Source organism: Oncorhynchus tshawytscha, linkage group LG20 (genome assembly GCF_018296145.1).
Source record: "Oncorhynchus tshawytscha isolate Ot180627B linkage group LG20, Otsh_v2.0, whole genome shotgun sequence".
Lineage (NCBI taxonomy): Eukaryota > Metazoa > Chordata > Actinopteri > Salmoniformes > Salmonidae > Oncorhynchus > Oncorhynchus tshawytscha.
The window spans coordinates 1,682,063-1,706,291 of record NC_056448.1 but is presented as its reverse complement, the minus strand read 5'-3'; the positions used below and the strand labels follow the sequence as shown (position 1 = coordinate 1,706,291).

Sequence of the window (24,229 nt, the reverse complement as noted above, 5' to 3'; positions counted from 1 at the left end):
CCCAACAGCCTTTTCTGATGCAATGTTTTCATTTTTTTTTTATCTAGGCAGGATGGAAACGGTTGGAAACCCCCTGATTAATTCAATAGCAGTCTATAAAAGTGAATGACCCTATCCGTCTTCAATATGGACCAACAGAAGGCGGGGCACTGCCTGTGAGAGGGTGGAATATTTATGTAGTGAGGTCACCTAGCAACCCCTACGATCTCCTCTCTATGCTGCTTGGGAATGGAACATCTGCACGTTCCTCCCCCATCCCCCTTATGCACACACAGCAACAAAAAATGTTTCCATTGAACTTTAAAGGCTTTTGATATGTGCTCTCTTGATTTCTGTTGAGCCTAACTAAGATATCTGAACAATGTGTTTTTTAATAACTTTGTTACAGATTTCTTATGTTGCCATAAGGTTCTGCTGCATACCTGGTCTGCAAAAAGCAGTCATAATTGTGCAGCTAGACTGCCTCCTGCTGGTCAACTGACAGAAGACCAATGTCAAAACAGAGCTCTACATTCTCACTTTAAAGTCGGCCTCTGCAAAGCCACCTCTCCCTACGAGCTGAGCGTAGGGCCCCTTGGCCGCTAGGGGACCCAGACCAAAAAACCTCAGGAACCCAGTCAGGTTCTTAAAGTACTGCTGAGAATTAGAAAAGTAGAAAACACAAGGTGCAATTAAAAAAATGTGGTAGTACATAAGCAGTTTCCCACTTGTTTTGTCAGTCACTCAATTAGCCCATGTCAGCTAACACTGCTTAAATTGGTAGGTAATCATAACAAAATTACCATCCGGACCGCAGGGCATATGCTCAGGGGGCCTGAACTCCCCATCGATTGTTATTCACTCTCACTCTGATATCATATGAATTTGGCATAAATCAAGGGCACCTGAGAGGCGCAGCGATCTAAGGCATCTCAGTGCTAGAAGCGTCACTACAGACCCTGGTTCGATCCTGGGCTGTATCACAACCAGCTGTGATCGGGCGTCCCATAGGTCGCCGCACAATTGGCCCAGCGTCGTCCGGGTTAGGAGAGGGTTTGGCCGGGGTAGGCCATCATTGTAAAATAACAATTTGTTCTTAACTGAAAAATTACCCACTGCCAAGTGGAGGCACTAAAACATTTTTTTTTCCTGCGAGGCGGGCAGCTAAATCTCGCTTAAGGCCCTTAAAAAGGTGACAAGGCGTAGTTATCAAATGTTATTTTCTCATCTGTTATCGCAACACATGAAACATAAAGTAGACATTACCGTATAAAACTTTATTCACATATTTGACATAAGCTACAGAACAGCTATGTTAGTTTGAACCAACAGTGGCTGCAGAACATAATCAATCATTCAGAACTGGAATTGAACTCATGATCTGTGCACTGTTTCTGTGAGTTTGTCACTGTACATGGATTAAACTAGAGGATTCTGTTCCAGCGCCATTTGAAATTATATTTCCTGTATCTTCAGGGAGCATGAAATAAAGAGACATTGCTGTGCTGTCCCTCAAGCTGCAAAGCTGGGTCTTGTTCAAGCATGAAGAGTGAAAAACCAAAGTAAATGTTAAGGATACATACCCCTCCAATATATCAGATCTAAATTATAATAAACATATATACACACAATGCTCATGTTTAGACAATGGCTACCTATGTAAACAATATTTCAAATAAGAACACAAATTTGAATGTGAAAGTCCCTGTAGTAGAGTGAGTTGACACTGATTTCAAGTATTCTCCTTCTTGCAGATAGAGGGAAATGATCATGAATGTCTGGCTTGGTGTGGTTTGAAAAAATACAAACCAAATAAATATAAATATGTTATTAGATTGAATAGATTACTCAATAGGCTAGATGATATGATTGGGGTAAAATAGCCAAAAAAACGTAATCATTCAATATAGGAAAGTAGCTTAAAGGCGCGCCAGTTTGGTCCCCCCCAAAATTTGAAGAGGAATTATCCCTAGTTTGGTTTCACTGTTGCCATCTTGTGACCAAATCTGTTCGCTGCAAGCATGAAACCTTGTTCGCATAAACATAAGCAAGCAGAAACGTAATCTCAGTGGTAGATACAAAAACATGTTTTCTTAAGTGTTTAACATTTTGTTCTCCAGTTTGATTCAAACAAAGAGAGAGAGAGTGCCTTTTTGATCTCCTTTCCCTTCCTCCGTCTCTCATCCCTCATTCTCCTCGACCTCGGTGAAGATGTCACTGAAGAAGTACTGGGACACGTTGATGGGTTCCTCGTCTGCTGAACCGCTGTCCACACAGGGAGACGCACTGGACTGGGCGGCTGGCACCTGAGAGGACTGGTGGAGAGAGATGGGGAGGGAGAGAGAGAGGGACAGGAGTACAATGAGGGTTCTGTTTCTCATCATTTAAAACAACAAAAAATACAAGATCATACCCACAACAGAAGGTTCATGTTTTTTTTTTGCAAAGTTCATAGGTAAAATACTGTATCACCAGATGTTGTCCATCTCTTTACCTCAGTAGCTGTAGTACACAGGGAAGTACTGGGCTCTGGGTCTGAGTGTAAGGCCAGGGCATCAGAGGGTTTTTCCTGAGTCACCCTGGCGGAAAAATCTGGCTTAGTGGTGGTTCTGGTGGCCCTAGTGGGGGTGGTGGTGTAATGCATTATGGGAGGTGAAGGCATGGTTCTGGTTGTGGTGGAAGGTGCAGGAGCAGCCCGTTTCCCCCCTGGGCGGGTGGTGTTGACCTGGGGCCTCCGAGCGGCTGCTCTGGTACCTCGGGGGGGGGCAGCTACAGGGGAGGCGTTCTTATTGGACATGAAAGACAGGAATCCTCTGGGTCTCCTACCAGGCCTGTAGGGGGGAAGGAACATACAAAAGATTTAAAATCAATAATTATTAACACTCCTAATCAATCGAATCAATGGAACACAATCAAATGTGTCCTGTCAATTAACTATAATACAACAGCAGGTCCTTTGAGCTACTAACAACTTAATCTTTAATTGAGGAGTTCATAACTAATAGATAGTACAAACAGGGGGAGATAGAGAGTGACAGGTATAAGAACGAATGCATTTCAGACAAATCACCTGCTCAAGGGGCCACTCATAGCCAGCGGTGTAATTTGACGGGCAGCCTGAGACTCCGCCCCTGAACTATTGTCCTCCCCTCCAGTCGGCGTGTGCTCGGTCTCTGTATGATCGAAACAGCCCACAGTCCCCTGCTGTGATGCAGTTCCCGTGACGGAGGGGCCTGGCTGGGCCAGGGGACTGGAGGCAGGGAGGTGGTAAGTGTCTAGGGTGGTAGTGGTCAAAGAGGGTGTCTGGTCTGGGGTAATGGGTGACACAGCCTCCTTGGCAGGGGCCGAACAACTGGTCTGTTCCCTTACTGCAGTGTTAGGTCTCACCTGCAGTTTGTCTACGTCGCACAAGCAGAGACAGAATTATATTAGGAGAATTTTACACAATAAAATGGATGGACAGATGAATGAACGGAATCGAATGAATGAACGGACAAACAGACGATGGAGAGTAAGTGTTCGACACATTGGATTAGATGCACTACGGTGTACTCTGTGCCCACCTCTCCTGGCTCTCTCTGGCGCTTTCCTCTTCTTAGAAGGAGGATGCGTGTCCTCACTAGTCTCTGCATCAGCCATGGAGTCTTCTGAGGGTTTGGCCGAGGCACACACACCTACTGGACCCGCCGTGGAGCCAGACTCCACTTCCTTGATACTGGTGTATGAGGGTTGAGGAAGGACCTCATCCACTGACATAGGCTCAGGGACTTCACAGAGGACACCAGCATTCCCTTTCTCCAAACTACCTCCGGGGGCAACAATATCACTGCTGAAGGAGAGGAGAAGGATATCCAAGGTGAAGGGACAGAGTGCACAAAAGAGGGACGAAAGAGAGAAAGAATGAGGAGGAGAGAGGAGAAAATGTACATTCATTTGGGAGATAAATTGCATTTGGGGCGGGAGGACTGAGTGGAAAAGGGGTTAGTGATGACTGACAGGCACTAACCTCTGCTGCAGTTGAGCGCCTGCGTCTGGTAGAAAAAAGAAAGGCTCAGAGAGGGTCTGGGATGTGCAGCCATTCTCCTCCCCTGCGGGGAGCACTGGGATTTCAGTCAGGGAGAGGATGAATATAGGCTCATCCGGGTCTGACTGGGCCTGGTCCAACGGAGCAGTCGACACAGACGTTTCTGAGTGCTGTATGAAGACAGCATCACTTTGTTGCGAGAAAAAGCTTCCCTCCGTAAAGAGAGAGATATCGCCCTGTGAATATAAATGTCAGACACACACAGATGAGACGCATATCTTAGGAGCATATTTCTACACGCAACCAGACATCTTCGGGTAGGAATACAATGAATTACCTGGGTAGAATCAATGACATCAGTAAGAGGGATGACTTGGTGAATCTGTTCCATTTCCTCCTATGAATACAAACACCACACACACAGATCAGAGACTAAAAACACACTGAGGTAATGCAACCGGCTAAACCAATAGCTGACATTTATAATAGCCTTACCTGGGTCGTATCGATGATGTCACAAAGGGGGGAGACTTGGTGGATCTGTTGTATTTCCATGGGAACCTCATCAGCTTCCTCTGGTGTCTGGACTTCAGGGCTTGGCCTGCTTTCTGGTAATTGGACTGCAGAGCGCGTAGCGGCTTTGGCGGTGAGACCCAAGTTGGGTTTGGGTTTAGGTAAACGGGCCCTCCTGGTTGGGGGGCCTGTCTGTTTGGGCTGGTCTGAGTCTGATGTCCCTGACTGGGACCCTCCAGCACTGAGGGAAGATGAACTATTTTCCTTTGAGCCATCGTGACCTTCCACCTCTCCTGATGACCTCAGAGGTGACTCTGGGACTATGGGTCTGAGTGTAACTGGACCTGGCTGCTCAAGGCTTGAGGTGGGCTGTGGTTGTGAGAGTATGGTGGTACTCTGTGTGGATTGTTGTTTTGAGAGTGTGTTTGTGGGGGAATTTAGTGTGGGCTGGGGTGGTTCTGACTGTGTGGTGGTATTCAATGCAGGCTGTGGTTTTGAATGCGCTACTCTGGTTCTCTGAATGGGCTGTGGTTCTGAGAGTGTGGTGGTAGTCTGTGGTGGTTCTGACAGTGTGGTGGTCGTCTGTTTGGGTTGTGTGGTCCTGGCAGCCCGTCCCAGGTTGGGTTTGACCTTAGGGAAGTGGCTCCTCCTGGTCTGTGAGGTTGTCTGTTGCTCTGAGCCCTCTGACACTTCAGAACCTGATTCCACCTGAGAGGCGTGTCCAATATCAGTCCCCTCCCTCTGTCTGAGAGGCCCCTCCTCTATGGTTGGATGAGGGATGACTTGGTGAATCTGTTGTATTTCCTCCTATGAATAAAATCACACACACACACACACACACACACACACACACACACACACACACACACACACACACACACACACACACACACAGGTAATGCAACATGTAACACAATCAGACATATTTGTTAAACACATTAAATTATAAATAGCATTTAGGCTAAACCAATAGCTGACATTTATAATAGCCTTACCTGGGTAGTATCAATGATGTCACAAAGGGGGAAGACTTGGTGGATCTGTTGTATTTCCATGGGAACCTCATCAGCTTCCTCTGGTGTCTGGACTTCAGGCCTTGGCCTGCTTTCTGGTACCTGGACTGCAGAGTGCGTAGCGGCTTTGGCGGTGAGACCCAAGTTGGGTTTGGGTTTAGGTAAACGAGCCCTGCGGGTTGGGGGACCTGTCAGTTTGGGCTCGTCTGAGTTTGATGTCCCTGACTGGGACCCTCCAGCACTGAGGGAAGAGGAAGTATTTCCCTTACGGCCATCGTGACCTTTCACCTCTCCTGATGACCTCAGAGGTGACTCTGGGACTATGGGTCTGAGTGTAACTGGACCTGGCTGCTCAAGGCTTGAGGTGGGCTGTGGTTGTGAGAGTATGGTGGTACTCTGTGTGGATTGTTGTTTTGAGAGTGTGTTTGTGGGGGAATTTAGTGTGGGCTGGGGTGGTTCTGATTGTGTGGTGGTATTCAATGCAGGCTGTGGTTTTGAATGCGCTACTCTGGTTCTCTGAATGGGCTGTGGTTCTGAGAGTGTGGTGGTAGTCTGTGGTGGTTCTGACAGTGTGGTGGTAGTCTGTGGTGGTTCTGACAGTGTAGTGGTCGTCTGTTTGGGTTGTGTGGTCCTGGCAGCCCGTCCCAGGTTGGGTTTGACCTTAGGGAAGTGGCTCCTCCTGGTCTGTGAGGTTGTCTGTTGCTCTGAGCCCTCTGACACTTCAGAACCTGATTCCACCTGAGAGGCGTGTCCAATATCAGTCCCCTCCCTCTGTCTGAGAGGCCCCTCCTCTATGGTTGGATGAGGGATGACTTGGTGAATCTGTTGTATTTCCTCCTATGAATAAAATCACAATCACACACACACACACACACACACACGCACACACACACACACACACACACACACAAGAAAGCTAAGGTAACTGAGCTAAACGACTACCGCCCCGTAGCACTCACTTCCGTCATCATGAAGTGCTTTGAGAGACTAGTCAAGGACCATATCACCTCCACCCTACCTGACACCCTAGACCCACTCCAATTTGCTTACCGCCCAAATAGGTCCACAGACGATGCAATCTCAACCACACTGCCCTAACCCATCTGGACAAGAGGAATACCTATGTGAGAATGCTGTTCATCGACTACAGCTCGGCATTCAACACCATAGTACCCTCCAAGCTCGTCATCAAGCTCGAGACCCTGGGTCTCGACCCCGCCCTGTGCAACTGGGTACTGGACTTCCTGACGGGCCGCCCCCAGGTGGTGAGGGTAGGCAACAACATCTCCACCCCGCTGATCCTCAACACTGGGGCCCCACAAGGGTGCGTTCTGAGCCCTCTCCTGTACTCCCTGTTCACCCATGACTGCGTGGCCACGCACGCCTCCAACTCAATCATCAAGTTTGCGGACGACACAACAGTGGTAGGCTTGATTACCAACAACGACGAGACGGCCTACAGGGAGGAGGTGAGGGCCCTCGGAGTGTGGTGTCAGGAAAATAACCTCACACTCAACGTCAACAAAACTAAAGAGATGATTGTGGACTTCAGGAAACAGCAGAGGGAACACCCCCCTATCCACATCGATGGAACAGTAGTGGAGAGGGTAGTAAGTTTTAAGTTCCTCGGCATACACATCACAGACAAACTGAATTGGTCCACTCACACAGACAGCATCGTGAAGAAGGCGCAGCAGCGCCTCTTCAACCTCAGGAGGCTGAAGAAATTTGGCTTGTCACCAAAAGCACTCACAAACTTCTACAGATGCACAATCGAGAGCATCCTGGCGGGCTGTATCACCGCCTGGTACGGCAACTGCTCCGCCCACAACCGTAAGGCTCTCCAGAGGGTAGTGAGGTCTGCACAACGCATCACCGGGGGCAAACTACCTGCCCTCCAGGACACCTACACCACCTGATGTCACAGGAAGGCCATAAAGATCAAGGACAACAACCACCCAAGCCACTGCCTGTTCACCCCGCTATCATCCAGAAGGCGAGGTCAGTACAGGTGCATCAAAGCTGGGACCGAGAGACTGAAAAACAGCTTCTATCTCAAGGCCATCAGACTGTTAAACAGCAACCACTAACACCGAGTTGCCGCTGCCAACACACTGACTCAACTCCAGCCACTTTAATAATGGGAATTGATGTAAAATATATCACTAGCCACTTTAAACAATGCTACCTAATATAATGTTTACATACCCTACATTATTCATCTCATATGTATACGTATATACTGTACTCTATCATCTACTGCATCCTTATGTAATTACATGTATCACTAGCCACTTTAACTATGCCACTTGGTTTACATACTAATCTCATATGTATATACTGTACTCGATACCATCTACTGTATCTTGCCTATGCTGCTCTGTACCATCACTCATTCATATATCTCTATGTACATATTCTTATCCCCTTACACTGTGCATAAGACAGTAGTTTTGGAATTGTTAGTTAGATTACTTGTTGGTTATTACTGCATTGTCGGAACTAGAAGCACAAGCATTTCGCTACACTCGCATTAACATCTGCTAACCATGTGTATGTGACAAATAAATTTGATTTGATTTTGATTTGACACACACACACACTGGTAATGCAACTGCAACACAATCAGACATATTTGTTGGAACACATTAAATTATAAATAGCATTTAGGCTAAACCAATAGCTGATATTTATAATAGCCTTACCTGGGTAGTATCGATGATGTCACAAAGGGGGGAGACTTGGTGGATCTGTTGTATTTCCATGGGAACCTCATCAGCTTCCTCTGGTGTCTGGACTTCAGGCCTTGGCCTGCGTTCTGGTACCTGGACTGCAGAGCGTGTAGTGGCTTTGGCGGTGAGACCCAAGTTGGGTTTGGGTTTAGGTAAACGGGCCCTGCGGGTTGGGGGACCTGTCTGTTTGGGCTGGTCTGAGTCTGATGTCCCTGACTGGGACCCTCCAGCACTGAGGGAAGATGAACTATTTTCCTTTGAGCCATCGTGACCTTTCACCTCTCCTGATGACCTCAGAGGTGACTCTGGGACTATGGGTCTGAGTGTAACTGGACCTGGCTGCTCAAGGCTTGAGGTGGGCTGTGGTTGTGAGAGTATGGTGGTACTCTGTGTGGATTGTTGTTTTGAGAGTGTGTTTGTGGGGGAATTTAGTGTGGGCTGGGGTGGTTCTGATTGTGTGGTGGTATTCAATGCAGGCTGTGGTTTTGAATGCGCTACTCTGGTTCTCTGAATGGGCTGTGGTCCTGAGTGTGGGATGATATTTGTGGTGGGTTGTGATTTTGAGTGTGTGGTAGTTCTCTGTTTGGGCTGTGTTTCTGACTCTGTGTTAATACTCTCAGAAGGCAGTGGTGGTTCTATGGTGATATGCATGGTAGGCTGTGGTTCTGAGGTTGTGATGATATTCAGCATAGAATCTAGTGGTGGTTCTGACAGTGTAGTGGTCGTCTGTTTGGGTTGTGTGGTCCTGGCAGCCCGTCCCAGGTTGGGTTTGACCTTAGGGAAGTGGCTCCTCCTGGTCTGTGAGGTTGTCTGTTGCTCTGAGCCCTCTGACACTTCAGAACCTGATTCCACCTGAGAGGCGTGTCCAATATCAGTCCCCTCCCTCTGTCTGAGAGGCCCCTCCTCTATGGGTGGATGAGGGATGACTTGATGAATCTGTTGTATTTCCTCCTATGAATAAAATTACACACACACACACACACTGTGGTAATGTAACTGCAACACAATTAGACATATTTGTTGGAACACATTAAATTATAAATAGCATTTAGGCTAAACCAATAGCTGATATTTATAATAGCCTTACCTGGGTGGTATCGATGATGTCAGAAAGGGGGACGACTTGGTGGATCTGTTGTATTTCCATGGGAACCTCATCAGCTTCCTCTGGTGTCTGGACTTCAGGGCTTGGCCTGCTTTCTGGTAATTGGACTGCAGAGCGCGTAGCGGCTTTGGCGGTGAGACCCAAGTTGGGTTTGGGTTTAGGTAAACGGGCCCTACGGGTTACAGGTCCTGTCTGTTTGGGCTGGTCTGAGTCTGATGTCCCTGACTGGGACCCTCCAGCACTGAGGGAAGAGGAAGTATTTCCCTTACGCCCATCGTGACCTTTCACCTCTCCTGATGACCTCAGAGGTGACTCTGGGACTATGGGTCTGAGTGTAACTGGACCTGGCTGCTCAAGGCTTGAAGTGGGCTGTGGTTGTGAGAGTATGGTGGTACTCTGTGTGGATTGTTGTTTTGAGAGTGTGTTTGTGGTGGTATTCAATGTAGGCTGTGGTTTTGAATACGCTATTCTGGTTTTCTTAATGGGCGGTGGTTCTGAGTGTGGGATAATATTTGTGGTGGGCTGGTGCATGGAGTGTGTGGTGGTGGGTTGTGATTTTGAGTGTGTGGTAGTTCTCTGTTTGGGCTGTGTTTCTGACTCTGTGTTAATACTCTCAGAAGGCAGTGGTGGTTCTATGGTAATATGCATGGTAGGCTGTGGTTCTGGGGTTGTGGTGATATTCAGCATAGGCTCAAGTGGTGGTTCAGAGAGTGTGGTGGTAGTCTGTGGTGGTTCTGACAGTGTGGTGGTAGTCTGTGGTGGTTCTGACAGTGTGGTGGTAGTCTGTGGTGGTTCTGACAGTGTAGTGGTCGTCTGTTTGGGTTGTGTGGTCCTGGCAGCCCGTCCCAGGTTGGGTTTGACCTTAGGGAAGTGGCTCCTCCTGGTCTGTGAGGTTGTCTGTTGCTCTGAGCCCTCTGACACTTCAGAACCTGATTCCATCTTGGAGGCGTGTCCAATATCAGTCCCCTCCATCTGTCTGAGAGGCCCCTCCTCTATGGGTGGAGTTTCTAGAGTGGGCGTATCACTGCTCTGAGGCACTGGGACAGATGCCGTTGATGTGGTGACTCGGATAGAGGCCGTTGTTGTCAAGTTGACTGGAGGAGAGGATGTTGTCGTGGTGACTGGAACTGAGGCTGTTGCCATGGTAATTATGACAGAGGCTGTTATTTTGGAGCCTGGGATAGAAGCTGTTGTCGTGGTGACAGGGACAGAGGCTGTTGTTGACGAGGCAACAGGTACAGAATCATCAGCGATTTGTGATGCCTCAGTGACCCTAAGAGATTCAGAAGGAATGGTGCTAGTTTGTAATTGGTCAGTGGGCTGTGGTGTCATCTGGTACAGTTGGTCCTCATTGGAACGTTCTTCTGTGATGATATCATCTGCTCCGGCAGTGAAGGCCTCAGCCGCCTGAGACAGGTGGGTGAGGTTGCCGATGGCCAGAAGGGTTCTAGCTGCCTCGTTGTAGCTCTCCTCAGATACTGGAACACAGAGGGGAGAGGAGAAGAGAAACAGTTGAACATGCAATAGTTAGTGGTGTGAGGGAGAGCGTTTATATTTTTTACTTAAGAGGATACAATAGATATCAGCTCTTGAAAGGACCAACCTACCTTCCATGTTATCTGGAGACAGGAAGTCTATCACATCCTAGAACAAAGAAGACAAAAACATTAGTCCTCATAACATAGACAGAATCTGGAGCAAAACAGCAGCCGTGCTTGATCCAATTGGATGCTTGACCCAGTGATTTCAATTTAACACTGAGAACTTCTGAAAGGTGCTATATACTGAATCTCAAATATGAAACTATAACCAGATTTCTATCCAACCATTTAATACAGATGAATTGCCTGACACATGAAGAAAGTCACGAACGGACTGATGGAAACAGTAAATACTGGTACAATTTCAGAAATGTTGAGAATTCGTTCGTTCGACATTTTTTAGTGTCTGGAAAATGTATTCTGTGAGAAATGGCGGTGAGAACCGCCTTAATGCGCAAATAATAATATAATAACCATCAGAACGTAGTAAACTTGAGTCACGCGATGATGTGTGGTCCTCCCACTACCAAGCATGCAGTTTATTAGGCTACAGATGAAATAAACTTCACAGGGTGGTGAAAGTGCACAGTGATGAGTTTGATGCTCCTTTCCCATAAATATTGAGTGTCTTATTCTGGTGACATGATGATCGATGCTTGGCTGCCGTTTTGACAAATACAAATCCCCTAAAATCCCATAGTGTTGGGAGGCGACCCACACTGTATCTGCGAGCTGTTGGCTGCAGCGCTTGTGACAAGACTAGAGTGGGCACAGTTGGTATATAACTCTTTTTTTTTTTTGCGACTGAACCATCAGTAGAGTTGAAAAGGCGATATAAACCCATTTTACTTGTTCCCCCCCCCCGGGTACTTGGGAATTTAACCGTAAAAAGTTATTTTTATGTGCACTACGTCATCACACAGCCTTTTATCCGCAATAAGTCTGTTTGATTGAAACATCTCTGGTAGGAAAATGCTTATATTTTTTTATATTTATATAAATTATATATTTGAGAATTTTCACCTGAAAATCTGTCACTAATTGGATGGAAACCTAGCTATTGATGACAAAATGTTGGTCAAAAACATGGATGAAGGAGGGATGGTAGACAGACAGGACAGGGCACATGATGACTTACTACTAACAGGTCCAACTGATGTTCACAGGGCACTGTGCCCATGTCAGCACCCTGTGCCCGCTCGCATGACGAGTCAGGGCAGAATGCATCATGGGAAATACCCAGGACATCAGGCATGTTGACGGAGATATCGAGCTGTGAGCGGGGGAGAGGATGACAGGATGGAAGGGGAGGTTACAGGATAGAAAAACCATGCATGATAAATAAATGAATAAAAAGACATACACAGGGTCGGTTGTGCTGGGTTTTCAACGTGTAGGACAACTAAAGCGGCTTTGTGAATAGCAAGTCGGAGAGTGAATTAAGTGTGTAAACCAATGGGATGCAACTGTGACTGGATAAAATAATAATAAAATAACCTAAAAATAAATACAAATAGATCCATTATGTAGGATCTAGATCCCCGGGACAGTAGAATAACCTTTTTCAAAGCATTGAGCCAACCCATTCCACAGTGGCTCAGATTTGTTCTTTACACATGGACCCTTCCAGCAACTATGGTGCAATTATGGTGGAGCAATTAAAGGGGATGTGTAACCAGGCCAGTGCATTACAGCTAAGCTCAGTAGTGTGAAAATGGTAAGTGTGTCACCCCTTTCACCTCCTCCATGGTCTCCTCAACCTCTGTGGCGACAGGTTGTGGCGAGCGAAGGCTCATGGGGATGAACGCAGGTGCCTGATTCTCCTTCTCTGGGCTTGTGGGATTGTGGGTGTCCTCCTCGGCCTGCGCCTCCTCTCTCCATGCTCCTTCTTCCTCATCTTCATCCTCATCTTCAGACTGGGACGCCCTGAGGGTGACCAGCTTGGATTTCCTAGCCGTTGATTGGCCCATCCTACCTGGCAGGGCTGGGCCAGGTTTGATTTTGGCCCTCCTGGTAGCTGGTTTGGATTTGGGCATGGTGGAGGGGGATCCGTCTGAGGCGGGAGTGGGGGCAGAGTCTGATTGGCCCATCCTACCTGGCAGGGCTGGGCCAGGTTTGATTTTGGCCCTCCTGGTAGCTGGTTTGGATTTTGGCATGGTGGAGGGGGATCCGTCTGAGGCGGGAGTGGGGGCAGAGTCTGAGGGCGAGTCCCCATCCTCCTTTGCAGGGTAATTCAAGAGCTGTGTCTTTTTGGGTAATCTGCCGTACCTGAAATACATGAACATAGTTAGTTTTACTGCCACATGTGGCTGTGACCCTCTTCAGTTATGTAGGATCAGTGTGCGTGTGTACCTGGTGGGTTTGATGGGTTTATCGCTGGCTTCTTCCTCCTCTCCCTCAGATGAAGAGAGTTTACCAGCTTTCTTCTCCTCCTTTTGACTGACTGAAGGGGAAGCATCTTTATCTACCTGAAAGTGAGTTACGGTAGAGGTTGGACCACACAGACACTCAACTACTTTTGAGCTACTGAGGTTCAGACAACAGTCTTAGGGTTTATAGAATGTTACAAACATTTGCGATTAATTTGTCACAGGACAAAGACCTACCTGTTCTTCAGACAGCCCTTCTTCAGTGTTCTCCTCCTCTGTAGGTGTGGCCCCATCTTTAACGTTAGGCTTGGTATTGGGCTCGGGGCCCCTCTGGCCCCACTTCCTACCCAGGTTAGGAAGAGGTCTCTGGGATCGGCCACGGGACAACTGAGCTGGTTTGATCACCACAGGTCCCTTGGCTGCTTCCACAGGCCCTTCTGCCTGCTTTGAACTAATAAAAAATGCATCATAATTATTAAACCTACAAGATGTAATTTTTTGGGCGACCTGACCAAATTCACATAGAAATGTGAGTTATAGATCTGTCATGCTCATCGAAAGCAAGTCCAAGAAGCGGTAGATCTGTTCTATGTACATTATTTCTATGCTTCCCGTTCTTAAATATTATAATAGTTGATGATATTATAATTTTGTGTGTCTTTTACTTTCGGTTTTGTACACCAGCTTCAAACAGCTGAAAATACAATGTTTGGTTATTTAAAAAATATTTCACAGGGGTTTAGATGGCATAATGATTCTCTACAAAAACTGAAATTAGGCAAACTAATAGACTTCTAGCAAAATGGAAAATGGCAGAGCGATATCTGCATACTGCGCCTTTAAAAAGGGACATTTCTAAACATTTTCAACATCTCCAGCACCACCCCAACATCAACATGTGAAAATGGCACATTTCTATGTTTTGTTAGATACAGGAAGATAAGTCTTTCCAGTGACGACGTCGGTGTGCATCATGATATTTTAACCCATTGCGAGTAAGCATTGCCTACTAATTGGTTGAGGATGTCATTAGAAACACATCTTTTTCCACACAAAACATAGAAACACTATTTTCATAGAGGACCCTCCATGACCAAAAGTATATGGACACGTGTTTGTCGAACATCTCATTCCAAAATCATGGGCATTAATATGGAGTTGGTCCCCCCTTTGCTGCTATAACAGCCTCTTCTGGGAAGGCTTTAATATGGAGTTGGTCCCCTCTTCTTTGCTGCTATAACAGCCTCTTCTGGGAAGGCTTTAATATGGAGTTGGTCCCCCTTTGCTGCTATAACAGCCTCTTCTGGGAAGGCTTTAATATGGAGTTGGTCCCCCTTTGCTGCTATAACAGCCTCTTCTGGGAAGGCTTTAATATGGAGTTGCTTTGGTCCCCCTTTGCTGCTATAACAGCCTCTTCTGGGAAGGCTTTAATATGGAGTTGGTCCCCCTTTGCTGCTATAACAGCCTCTTCTGGGAAGGCTTTAATATGGAGTTGGTCCCCCTTTGCTGCTATAACAGCCTCTTCTGGGAAGGCTTTAATATGGAGTTGGTCCCCCTTTGCTGCTATAACAGCCTCTTCTGGGAAGGCTTTAATATGGAGTTGGTCCCCCTTTGCTGCTATAACAGCCTCTTCTGGGAAGGCTTTAATATGGAGTTGGTCCCCCTTTGCTTTGCTGCTATAACAGCCTCTTCTGGGAAGGCTTTAATATGGAGTTGGTCCCCCCTTTGCTGCTATAACAGCCTCTTCTGGGAAGGCTTTAATATGGAGTTGGTCCCCCCTTTGCTGCTATAACAGCCTCTTCTGGGAAGGCTTCCACTAGATGGTGGAACATTGCTGCGGGGACTTGCTTCCATTCATCCACAAGATCATTAGTGAGCTCGGGCTCTGCTGTTGGGCGATTAGGCCTGGCTCGCAGTCAGCGTTCCAATTCATCCCAAAGGTGTTCAATGGGGTTGAGGTCAGGGACTTGTGCAGGCAGTTCCACTGCTTCAGAGACCAACGGCGGAGAGCTTTACACCACTCCAGCCGACACTTGGCATTGCACATGGTGATCTTAGGCTAGTTTGCGGTTGCTCGGCCATGGAAACCCATTTCTTGAAGCTCCCGACGAGCAATTCTTGTGCTGACATTGCTTCCAGAGGCAGTTTGGAACTCGGTAGAGTGTTGCAACCAAGGACAGACGATTTTTACGTGCTTCAGGGGTCCCGTTCTGTGAGCTTGTCGCCTACCACTACGCGGCTGAGCCACTGTTGCTCCTAAACGTTTCCACTTCACAATAACAGCACTTACAGTTGACCGGGGCAGCTCTAGCAGGGCATACATTTGACAAACTGACTTGTTGGAAAGGTGGCATCCTATGACGGTGCCACGTTGAAAGTCACTGAGCCCTTCAGTAAGGCCATTTAACTGCCAATGTTTGTCTATGGAGATTGCATGGCTGTGTGCTCCATTTTACAACCGTCACCAACTGGTGTGGCTGAAATAGCCGAAATCACTCATTTGAAAGGGTGTCCACATAATTTTGTATATATAGTGTATGTTGATGTTGGGGTGGTGCTGGAGATGATGAATATGAAGTTGAACATTTGACACCTTTTCTTTTAATGTAAAGAACAAAATAGTTGTCATTTACAAACTGCACGTGTTACCTCTCTGGAGGCCCTGCCTCAGAATCTTCAGGTAGGCCAGCCTCTTCTGAGGAAGCAGAGGAAACAGCGGCAGTAATTAAGATAAATAATAATGAGTTAGTAGATTTTGTATATTTTCACTTTGTTATATGGCTACTGTGAAAAGCACCACTGAAGTCGTGGAAGTTCTACTGCACCTTGATCGCTTGTTATTAGGTCAATCTTCTTTTTCTTTCCATCCTTTGCTTCTTCAGGAGAGGACTCTCCTCCACCATCCCTACTTTTGCGTTTTCTCTTAGGCGTGGGAGCGGAAGAAAGCGTGGTCCCTTCGTTAGAGACGTTCTCGTTCTCCTTCTCTCCCTCCACCTCCTCTGTGTCCATCTCCGCGTCTAACCCCTCCTCCTCCACGTCGCTCAGCTGCTTCGCTGCATTCTTTTCTGATGGACAGTGAGAGCAGAGATAATGAGACTCATACAGGGAGCAAGGACGGATAATGCGTGGGCTGAAGACATTACTACCTTTAAACTATGAATAATGTTCAAGAAATCACAACAATTTCACCAGTTTACATAGGTGAGAGATGCCATACTGAGAATTCCAGGCATTGACTTTGTGGTGGGACTCCCGACATGACAGGTAGTAAACAAGGAAATGTATCTTAGTTACCTTTCTGTCTGATTTTTTTCTTGATGCGTATCTTCTCTGTGGGGGACTTATTTTTGTTCCTCTTTGCCTCTGCAGCCAAGATCTTCTCCAGGAGACTAGTGAAGAACTCATGGTCCAGCCTGCGTTTCTCCTCTAAATCAAATCACATTTTTGTTGGTTAGATACACATATATAGCAGATGTTATTGCGGCTGTCGCGAAATGCCTGTGTTCCTAGCTCCAACAGTGCAGTCAGAACAGAGAAAAGACCAAGATGAACTGGATTCCCGAATCACGTCTACAACGGTAAATCCCTTCTGATCATTGTTTCAAAACTTACTGAAGGCCTTGTCTATCCTCCAGCTGTTTGCTCTCTCCTCTTTCTTGAACTTGTTCTGAAAGACAAGAAACGGGAGACGAAATTACAAACCGGCAGTAACACAACCTAGTGCAGTTGTATAGTGCTACAGCCCCAATCTACAGTATTTAGGGTTGGGCGGTACCCAGACCTTCATATCTTCATTACCGTCCTTCTCATCCTGGGTTTTATGGTATTAGCAACTTAGTACACAAGAGGGTGCCAAAAACACACAAAAGAAAAGCCCATTGGGCATCCATTACCAGAATGCTAACAAAATGAGTGCAAGTAATGGCGAATTTCCATGGAGTCTGATAGCTAAATATGCTAACGAGCGCAAATGAAGTCGCTCGGGCAACAAGCCTGCTTGCTCTGCTCAGAGAAGGGGGGGTAGCAGAGAGAGCTTTACAAATAACTCATCCAAAGGGCTTTGACTTCTTAAACAAGGCAGAAAGCTAACACAATATGATGCCCTGTTACCTTAATTATTCAGCCACTTACTTATAACGACCAAGTTAAACTTGAACGTTAACGCAGAATTTCCCGCAGGAAAAAATAAATATCTTTCTGCATTTTGTAAACACAGACCTAAAATGCTCCTTATTGTAATTTCTGCTCGGCATCAGACAAATTTTATGCTTCAATTGCACTTCTCCACTCAGATGAGAATTCACGAATGGGCATTCTATCATCAGACTGACTGCGCTCTGACTGATGTGTAGCTAAAAATTGTTGATCTCAACCCTATTGAGCTGTTGTGGGAGCAGCTTGACCGTATGGTACGTAAGAAGTGCCCATCAAGCCAATCAACTTGTGGGAGGTGCTTCAGAAAGCATGGGGTGAAATCTCTTCAGATTGCCTTAACAAATTGACAACTACAATGCCAAAGGTCTGCAAGGCAAAAATTGTTGCAAATGTGACGAAAGCAAAGTGACAAGGACACTGAAGTCCACTGACACCTGAAGTCCACGATCATCTCCTTTGTTTTGTTGACGTTGAGTGAGGTTGTTTTCCTGACACCACACTCCGAGTGCCCTCACCTCCTCCCTGTAGGCCGTCTCGTCGTTATTGGTAATCAAGCCCACTACTGTTGTGTCGCCTGCAAACTTGATGATCGAGTTGGAGGCATGCATGACCACACAGTCGTGGGTGAATAGGGAGTTTGTACGGACAAACTGAAATGAAACTGAAACTTGAACATCAAGCCTCCAGCTTGATGATCTTGTAGGGTACTATGGCGTTGAAGGCTGAGCTGTAGTCAATGAACAGCATTCTTAAATAGGTATTCCTTTTGTCCAGATGGGATAGGGCAGTGTGCAGTGTGATGGCGATTGCGTCGTCTGTGGACCTGTAGTGGCGGTATGAAAACTGAAGTGGGTCCAATGTGGCCGGTAAGATGGAGGAGATATGATCCTTGACTAGTCTCTTAAAGCACTTCATGATGACAGAAGTGAGTGTTACGGGTCGATAATAATTTCGTTCAGTCATCTTTGCCTTCTTGGGTACAGGAACAATGGTGGCCATCTTGAAGCATGTGAGGACAACAGACTGGGATAGGGAGCATTGAATATGTCCGTAAACACACCTGCCAGCAGGTCTGCGCATGCTCTGAGGACATGGCTAAGGATGCCGTCTGGGCCAGCAGCCTTGCGAAGGTCAACAAGTTTAAATGTTTTACTCACGTCAGCCACAGAGAATGAGAGGGGGAGCAGTCCTTGTTAGCGGCCGTGACGGTGGCACTGGATTATCCTCAAAGCGAACAAAGAAAGTGTTTAGTTTGTCTGGAAACGTGATGTCGGTGTCCGTGACGTGGCTGATTTTCTTTTTGTAGTCCGTTATTTCCTGTAGACCCTGCCACATACGTCTCGTGTCTGAGCCATTGAATTGTGACCCCACCTTGTCCCTGTACTGGCATTTCTCTTGTTTTATTGCCTTGTGGAGGGAATAGCTACTGTCTATATTCAGTCATATTCCCAGACCTCTTTCCATGGTTAAATGCGGTGGTTCGTGCTTTCAGTTTTGTGCGACTGCCGCCATCCATCCACGGTTTCTGGTTAGGGTTTTAATAGTCACAGTGGGAACAACATCTCCAATGCATTTCTTTATAAACACACTCACCAAGTCAGCGTATTGGACAATGTTGTTCTCTGAGGCTGACCAAAACATATTCCAGTCAACGTGATAAAAACAATCTTGAAGCGTGGTTTCCGATTGGTCGGACCAGCATTGAATGGTTCTCGTCACTGGTACATCCTGTTTGAGTTTCTGCCTATAAGACGGTAGGAGCAAGATGGGGTCGTGGTAGGATTTGTCGAAGAGAGGGGCTTTGTATGCATCACGGAAGTTAGAGTAGCAGTGGTCGAGGGTATTGCCCATGCGTGTAGCGCAATCAAATGCTGGTAGAATTTAGATAGCCTTGTTCTCAAAGTTGCTTTGTTAAAATCCCCAGCTACAATAAATGAGGCCTCAGGATATGTGGTTTCCAGTTTGAATATAGTCCAGTAGTGTGTGTGTAATATATAAACACAGGGCCTTACTTATGGGGCTAAATCAGGAATAACACTATAATAAATTACACAGGTAAGACTATCAGTGATACCTTGATCTCGGTGCGACCGCGGTGAGGGAACAGCTGTCCAATCATGGAGAAGTCTGTTCCCACCATACTGATGGCCAGGAAGAACATGTCCGTCTCTGAAGAAACAGCACAAAGACTTTGTTTTAGTACGACTTTTGGTTTCAACATGCACAAACATAGGTAAACTAAGGTGTAACTGATGATTAAGTAAATATTGGGATAGAGTAGAGTTCTATTGGACCCATGTAGTGGTTGTCAGACAGACCTTTGTTGGACCAGGGCTTGACGTGTGTCCCCTTCCTGAAGCTCGAGTAGGTGGTTGTGGAGCCACGCTCAAAGATGGGGTCTCTATCATCAGCTGGGTTGGGCCCTTTCTGCCTCAAGACCTCTACCGTCAAACTGGGACAAACACACACGGGGAGAAAGTTAAGTAACATCCAAACATAACAGGATTGGGGTGAAGTCCAATTCAGTCAAATCAGTGAGTCAATTCAGGAAGTAAATCAAAAAATTGCTTTTCAATTAGGAAACTGAGAGACGTCGCTGACCTCTCCTCATCGATGATCAGAGAGCCGTCTTCTGCCACCTTCACCCGCGGGACCATCACCCCATCGTCATCCTCATCTTCATCTTCATCTCCCTGGCTGGCTATCTCAGCTGGGACCTCCGGTGTTGGGGGTCTTTCAGGTGACCTGTACAAGACAAATATAATCATTTCAATTGGGTTAAATAGCACAGCTCACTAGGTTGTTACATTGTGAGATGATATTTCACACACTTTATTGCCTGCATAATATTTATTTTCTAGAAATGGAAAATAAACTTGAACATGATACGGTCTTACTCTTCTCTTGGTGGGGTGAGTGGGAGGACAGTCTCATTCTCCCTCTGTTCCTCTACCAGATAAGACCTGGAAGGAAAACACAGGGAACTTACACCTCAGAAAAACCTTTAAAATAGAACATAGATTTACACTGACTGTGCCCAACAAATACACCCCACCCCCCCAGACTCACACCCACTGAAGGTGTAAGCTTACGTCATGGGGTTGGTATCAGGCAGGTAGTAGATGAGATCTCTCATGGTCATTTTAGAGGGATCTAGTGTGTATTCGCTCACACACACCTTGGCTTTGCTCCGTTTCTGCACGTTCAAATCATCACAATGTTAAAATTCAGTGGCATCTAAACAATGACAGTAAACACTGTGCTCTGCTGTCATCTAGCAGCTTCTCTTGGTGACAGCAACAACTGGTTTAACTGAAGAACCTCTGCTATCTAAACAATGACAGTAAACACTGTGCTCTGCTGTCATCTAGCGGCTTCTCTTGGTGACAGCAACAACTGGTTTAACTGAAGAACCTCTGCTATCTAAACACAATCAGTGTGAGTGTATGAGATATGCTAATTCATTGCAGTTCTTGGTATCTTCAGACATTGACAGTGCCTAGAGAAGCGTTTAACATAATAATCCTACATTCTGTGCAGATTGTGTGTTACCAAACATGCATAGTGGTGTTTAGATGACATTATCCAGCCCCAAAAATAGATTGACGGGATCTTAAGCACATACAAATGAATAACATTGTACGAATTGGAATTTGTAAAATACTAATGAATTTCTAAAAAATTAAATCAGGACGTAACAGAGTAAATGGATGATGTTGAATACAGTTGTGCACAATTACTGGGGATCCGTTTTGGCTCGTGAGCGCTACTTTCAAAATTACTGGCTGAAATTATACAAAACCTTTCTAGCATCACTTTATTCTTTGAACTAAAGATCACCAGTGAGACTAAAACCAATCTCACCTTCTCCTTGTTCATCTCCTGTCTCAGCAGCTCTCTGAGCTTCCGGGCCTTAGCCAGCCTCTGTAGGTCTGTTGGGTCATTCAGGAACCTGCTAAGCCTGGACTTCCCAGGTGCCAGCCCGGTGAGCCCACCAGACACAGACCTGGCAACCAGAGTCTTAGCTCTCTCTGATACTGAGATACCCTCTTTGTCTGGAAGGGAGGACGATGGGACCATCTCTAACGGAGTGGATGGAACTTTAATGATTGGTGTTTTTTTCAGGAGATCTGATTGGATGCTGCCTTTGCCTGCTGCCTGCGGGGTCTGTTGTGACGAGGATGAGTTCTCCACTGCCACATTCCCCAGAGAGGTTGTTGTAGGGCCTGGGGAAGCTGGGGACAGTGGACTGGGTTTGGGCTGTCCTTTGGCCTGCCTACTACCTCCAGAGGGCCTCCGCCTTGGGGATCTCATGCCCTGTGGGGGTCCAGAATCTGTCTGTCTGGGGGCCTCTGGAGCCTCAGGGGTTGGAGCTGGAGTCTCAGTGCCCGCTCTCACAGGGGACTTGGGGGTCCTGGGGGAGGAGCGGGTGAGGGCTGGGGTGGCAGCCACCCGGGGTTTGGCAAGGTTTGGCATGACAGAGAACCGCTTCCTCCTTTGAAGACCGGCAGAGGGGGTGCTGCTGGAAGCCTCGCCATTTGGGTCTTTTCCATCCCTATACCAAAGACAAAAGGGTCAGAGACAATGCAGACAATCAGCTAATACGTGAGCAACACTGAACCACAGTCAGTGGATGGTTGTTGGGGCAAAACCAAGTTTAAACCTAGTCTGATTAATATGTATATACAGCCTGAAGCCAATGGCTGCAAAATTGTGTAAATGTTTGTTACGAGCCAGAATGTATAATACCTTTAGACTTACTCTCCAGGTGGTCTGTGCGGTTTGTCTTCTAGCTGCTTGAAATGTGAGACAAATCTCCACAGGAAAGTATTATTTACTGTGACAATAAACTATATATTCTGAATCAGGGGAGGATGGAGAACAATCCAGACCTTTTTTATGTGACTTTTTCATTTTTTTCTTCAGATGTCCATTTTTTAAATTATTATTTTAAATGAAGGTGTGGATTGTTCTACAATACAACATTTTCATTGCAATGGCATGCTTAGTTCAAAGCTATTGACGAAATGAAAAAAGATCCAATACCAAACTAACTTTACCTTGGTGCCAAATCATATACCTACTGGCTCGCTAAAAAACACATCTGGTAAACAATACTTTCCTGTGGATATTTTGTCTCAAATTTTTAGCAAATGAAGGACAAACCGCACAGACCTCCAGGCTGTGTAGTTTAAATGCATTTTTATTAAACATTTACACGATTTTGCAGGCATTAGCTTCAGGCTGCAAATGAATAATAATAATAATACAAATGAAGTGTATTACAGCCTAATTCATCAGACTAGTTTAAACCATGTGTACGACCCATGTTACCTTGAGTAGTTCTCAATTCTACAACAAAATTTGAAATCCTACAAGAGATCATAAACCTCCAGAACAGTCACTGACAGCCACACCTCTGCATTTACACATTTAGCTGTAAAAATGACTATAATACATTTGATTCAATTATGGATGTTGAATAAGGCAGTCCCCTGCACCTCTCTGATTCAGAGGGGTTGAATTAAATGCAGAAGACACATTTCAGTTGAAGGCATTCAGTTGTACGATTCGCACTCACTCTCTGGGTGTGGTGGACTCTGTGGAGGCTTCTAGCACTGCAGTTGTGGTGGTGTCCTTCACGCACTGGCCCCCTGCCTGGGGAAGGTCCTCGGAGGCCTGGGAGACTGCAGCTGGAGCCTCCTGGGAAGGTGGAGTGTCCTGGGAGGAGGCTGGCCCTCTGCCTGCTGGCCTGACGTTCGGACGAACACTGATCCTGGATCTGCGAAGCATTCTGTCCTACTGCAGAGAGGCTGTGACACGGATGATGACATTAGCTATAAGAAACACAGAGCTCAGAGTTGCTAGCAAGCGAACTTTCATTATATATTTGGCAAATGACAATCAATGGCATGTGTATTAAGCTAGTTAGCTACTAAATGCATCTGTTGGCTGCAGGAAGTCTGCTCAGCTGCTAAATGTCACTCACTGGCTCACTTATCTTCTGACTCAGCTAGCTAACGTCAGCTACGTGTCAGTCACATACCATAGCTGACTACCACGGGTAAGTCAGCTAGGGAAATACACCAGAAAACGTAAAGTGAGATAAAGTAATTACAATTTCAGCTCACTATATTTTGTTAGCTAGCATGTCTTACATAGTAGTAGCGACGAATGAGCATTATTAGCGTGCTAAAAGTTGTAAACTTGCTAACAGTTAGCTAGCAGTCACGCTTTCTTTAGACGTATAGGAAAGTAATGTAATGTAAAACTGCCACTTCTCCAAATACGTATCGTAATCCAGAAAAATACAAACCTCGTATTTAATGATCAGCTTTTCGACATATATTCCATATGGTCGACGTTTTAATCCAAGTCTAGCACCATGCACACACACGAGTCCACCATGTTTTCGATGACGTCAGTGTCATTCGCGAAAGGGATTGTGGGAATACTAGTTTAAGTGATTGAAAGGCCAAAAGTTGTTAGAACAGCAGCTCGTTTTCATGTTATTTCTACATTGCAAAATTGAAAGGGACAGGTCCACAATATTATTTTAATGCATACTAGCTAGCAGTACTTTATTTAGAACATGATTTTAAAGTAGGTATATCAAACACATAAGTCATCACATCATAGGGCAGGAATCGTGAGTCATTCACCCGCTTTAATTTTTCTTAATCAGGGGCACTAAACTATACTCAAATTACTGTGACTTACCACATGTATTAAAAAGTCAAATCATTTCAATTTCAGTGATTCTGGCAACAGCAAAAAAAATGAGTCACACAACCCATT

The 24,229-nt window shown here is 46.1% G+C and overlaps 1 protein-coding gene across 7 annotated transcripts; it reads right to left on the bottom strand.

Annotated features, from left to right (window-relative positions):
* Nucleotides 1-1,235: 1,235 nt before the first annotated feature.
* LOC112219715 (mucin-5AC) lies at nt 1,236-23,864 on the bottom strand. 7 transcript variants are annotated; one of them, XM_024381235.2, is made up of 27 exons: nt 23,748-23,864; nt 23,013-23,244; nt 21,296-21,986; nt 20,524-20,627; nt 20,329-20,394; nt 20,033-20,176; nt 19,750-19,883; nt 19,506-19,600; nt 16,889-16,943; nt 16,571-16,702; nt 16,102-16,341; nt 15,926-15,971; nt 13,514-13,727; nt 13,260-13,375; nt 12,638-13,175; nt 12,046-12,180; nt 10,974-11,010; nt 9,349-10,844; nt 8,235-9,212; nt 5,512-6,366; nt 4,499-5,323; nt 4,341-4,400; nt 3,986-4,239; nt 3,543-3,808; nt 3,050-3,377; nt 2,474-2,810; nt 1,236-2,294 (listed from the first exon to the last, which is right to left on the bottom strand). In XM_024381235.2, exons 2-27 carry the CDS (start codon nt 23,222-23,224, stop codon nt 2,160-2,162), a joined length of 8,493 nt encoding a protein of 2,830 aa, XP_024237003.2. In that variant the 5' UTR covers nt 23,225-23,244; nt 23,748-23,864; the 3' UTR covers nt 1,236-2,159. The 7 variants fall into 7 exon arrangements, with proteins under 7 accessions (XP_024237003.2, XP_042157987.1, XP_042157988.1 ...); XM_042302053.1 differs by having other exon boundaries at nt 23,013-23,268; nt 23,748-23,858; XM_042302054.1 differs by having other exon boundaries at nt 3,543-3,805; nt 23,013-23,268; nt 23,748-23,858.
* Between the last annotated feature and the right edge of the window lie 365 nt (nt 23,865-24,229).

What these genes read in the sequence shown, in the direction of transcription:
- LOC112219715 (XM_024381235.2), bottom strand. Translation starts at nt 23,224, where the DNA reads ATGCTTCGCAGATCCAGGATCAGTGTTCGTCCGAACGTCAGGCCAGCA. An exon ending in CCTGATACCAACCCCATGAC is followed by an intron (nt 20,395 to 20,523) that starts GTAAGCTTACAC and finishes TTTTCCTTCCAG; the next exon opens with GTCTTATCTGGTAGAGGAAC. An exon ending in AAGGGCTGTCTGAAGAACAG is followed by an intron (nt 13,376 to 13,513) that starts GTAGGTCTTTGT and finishes ACTCACTTTCAG; the next exon opens with GTAGATAAAGATGCTTCCCC.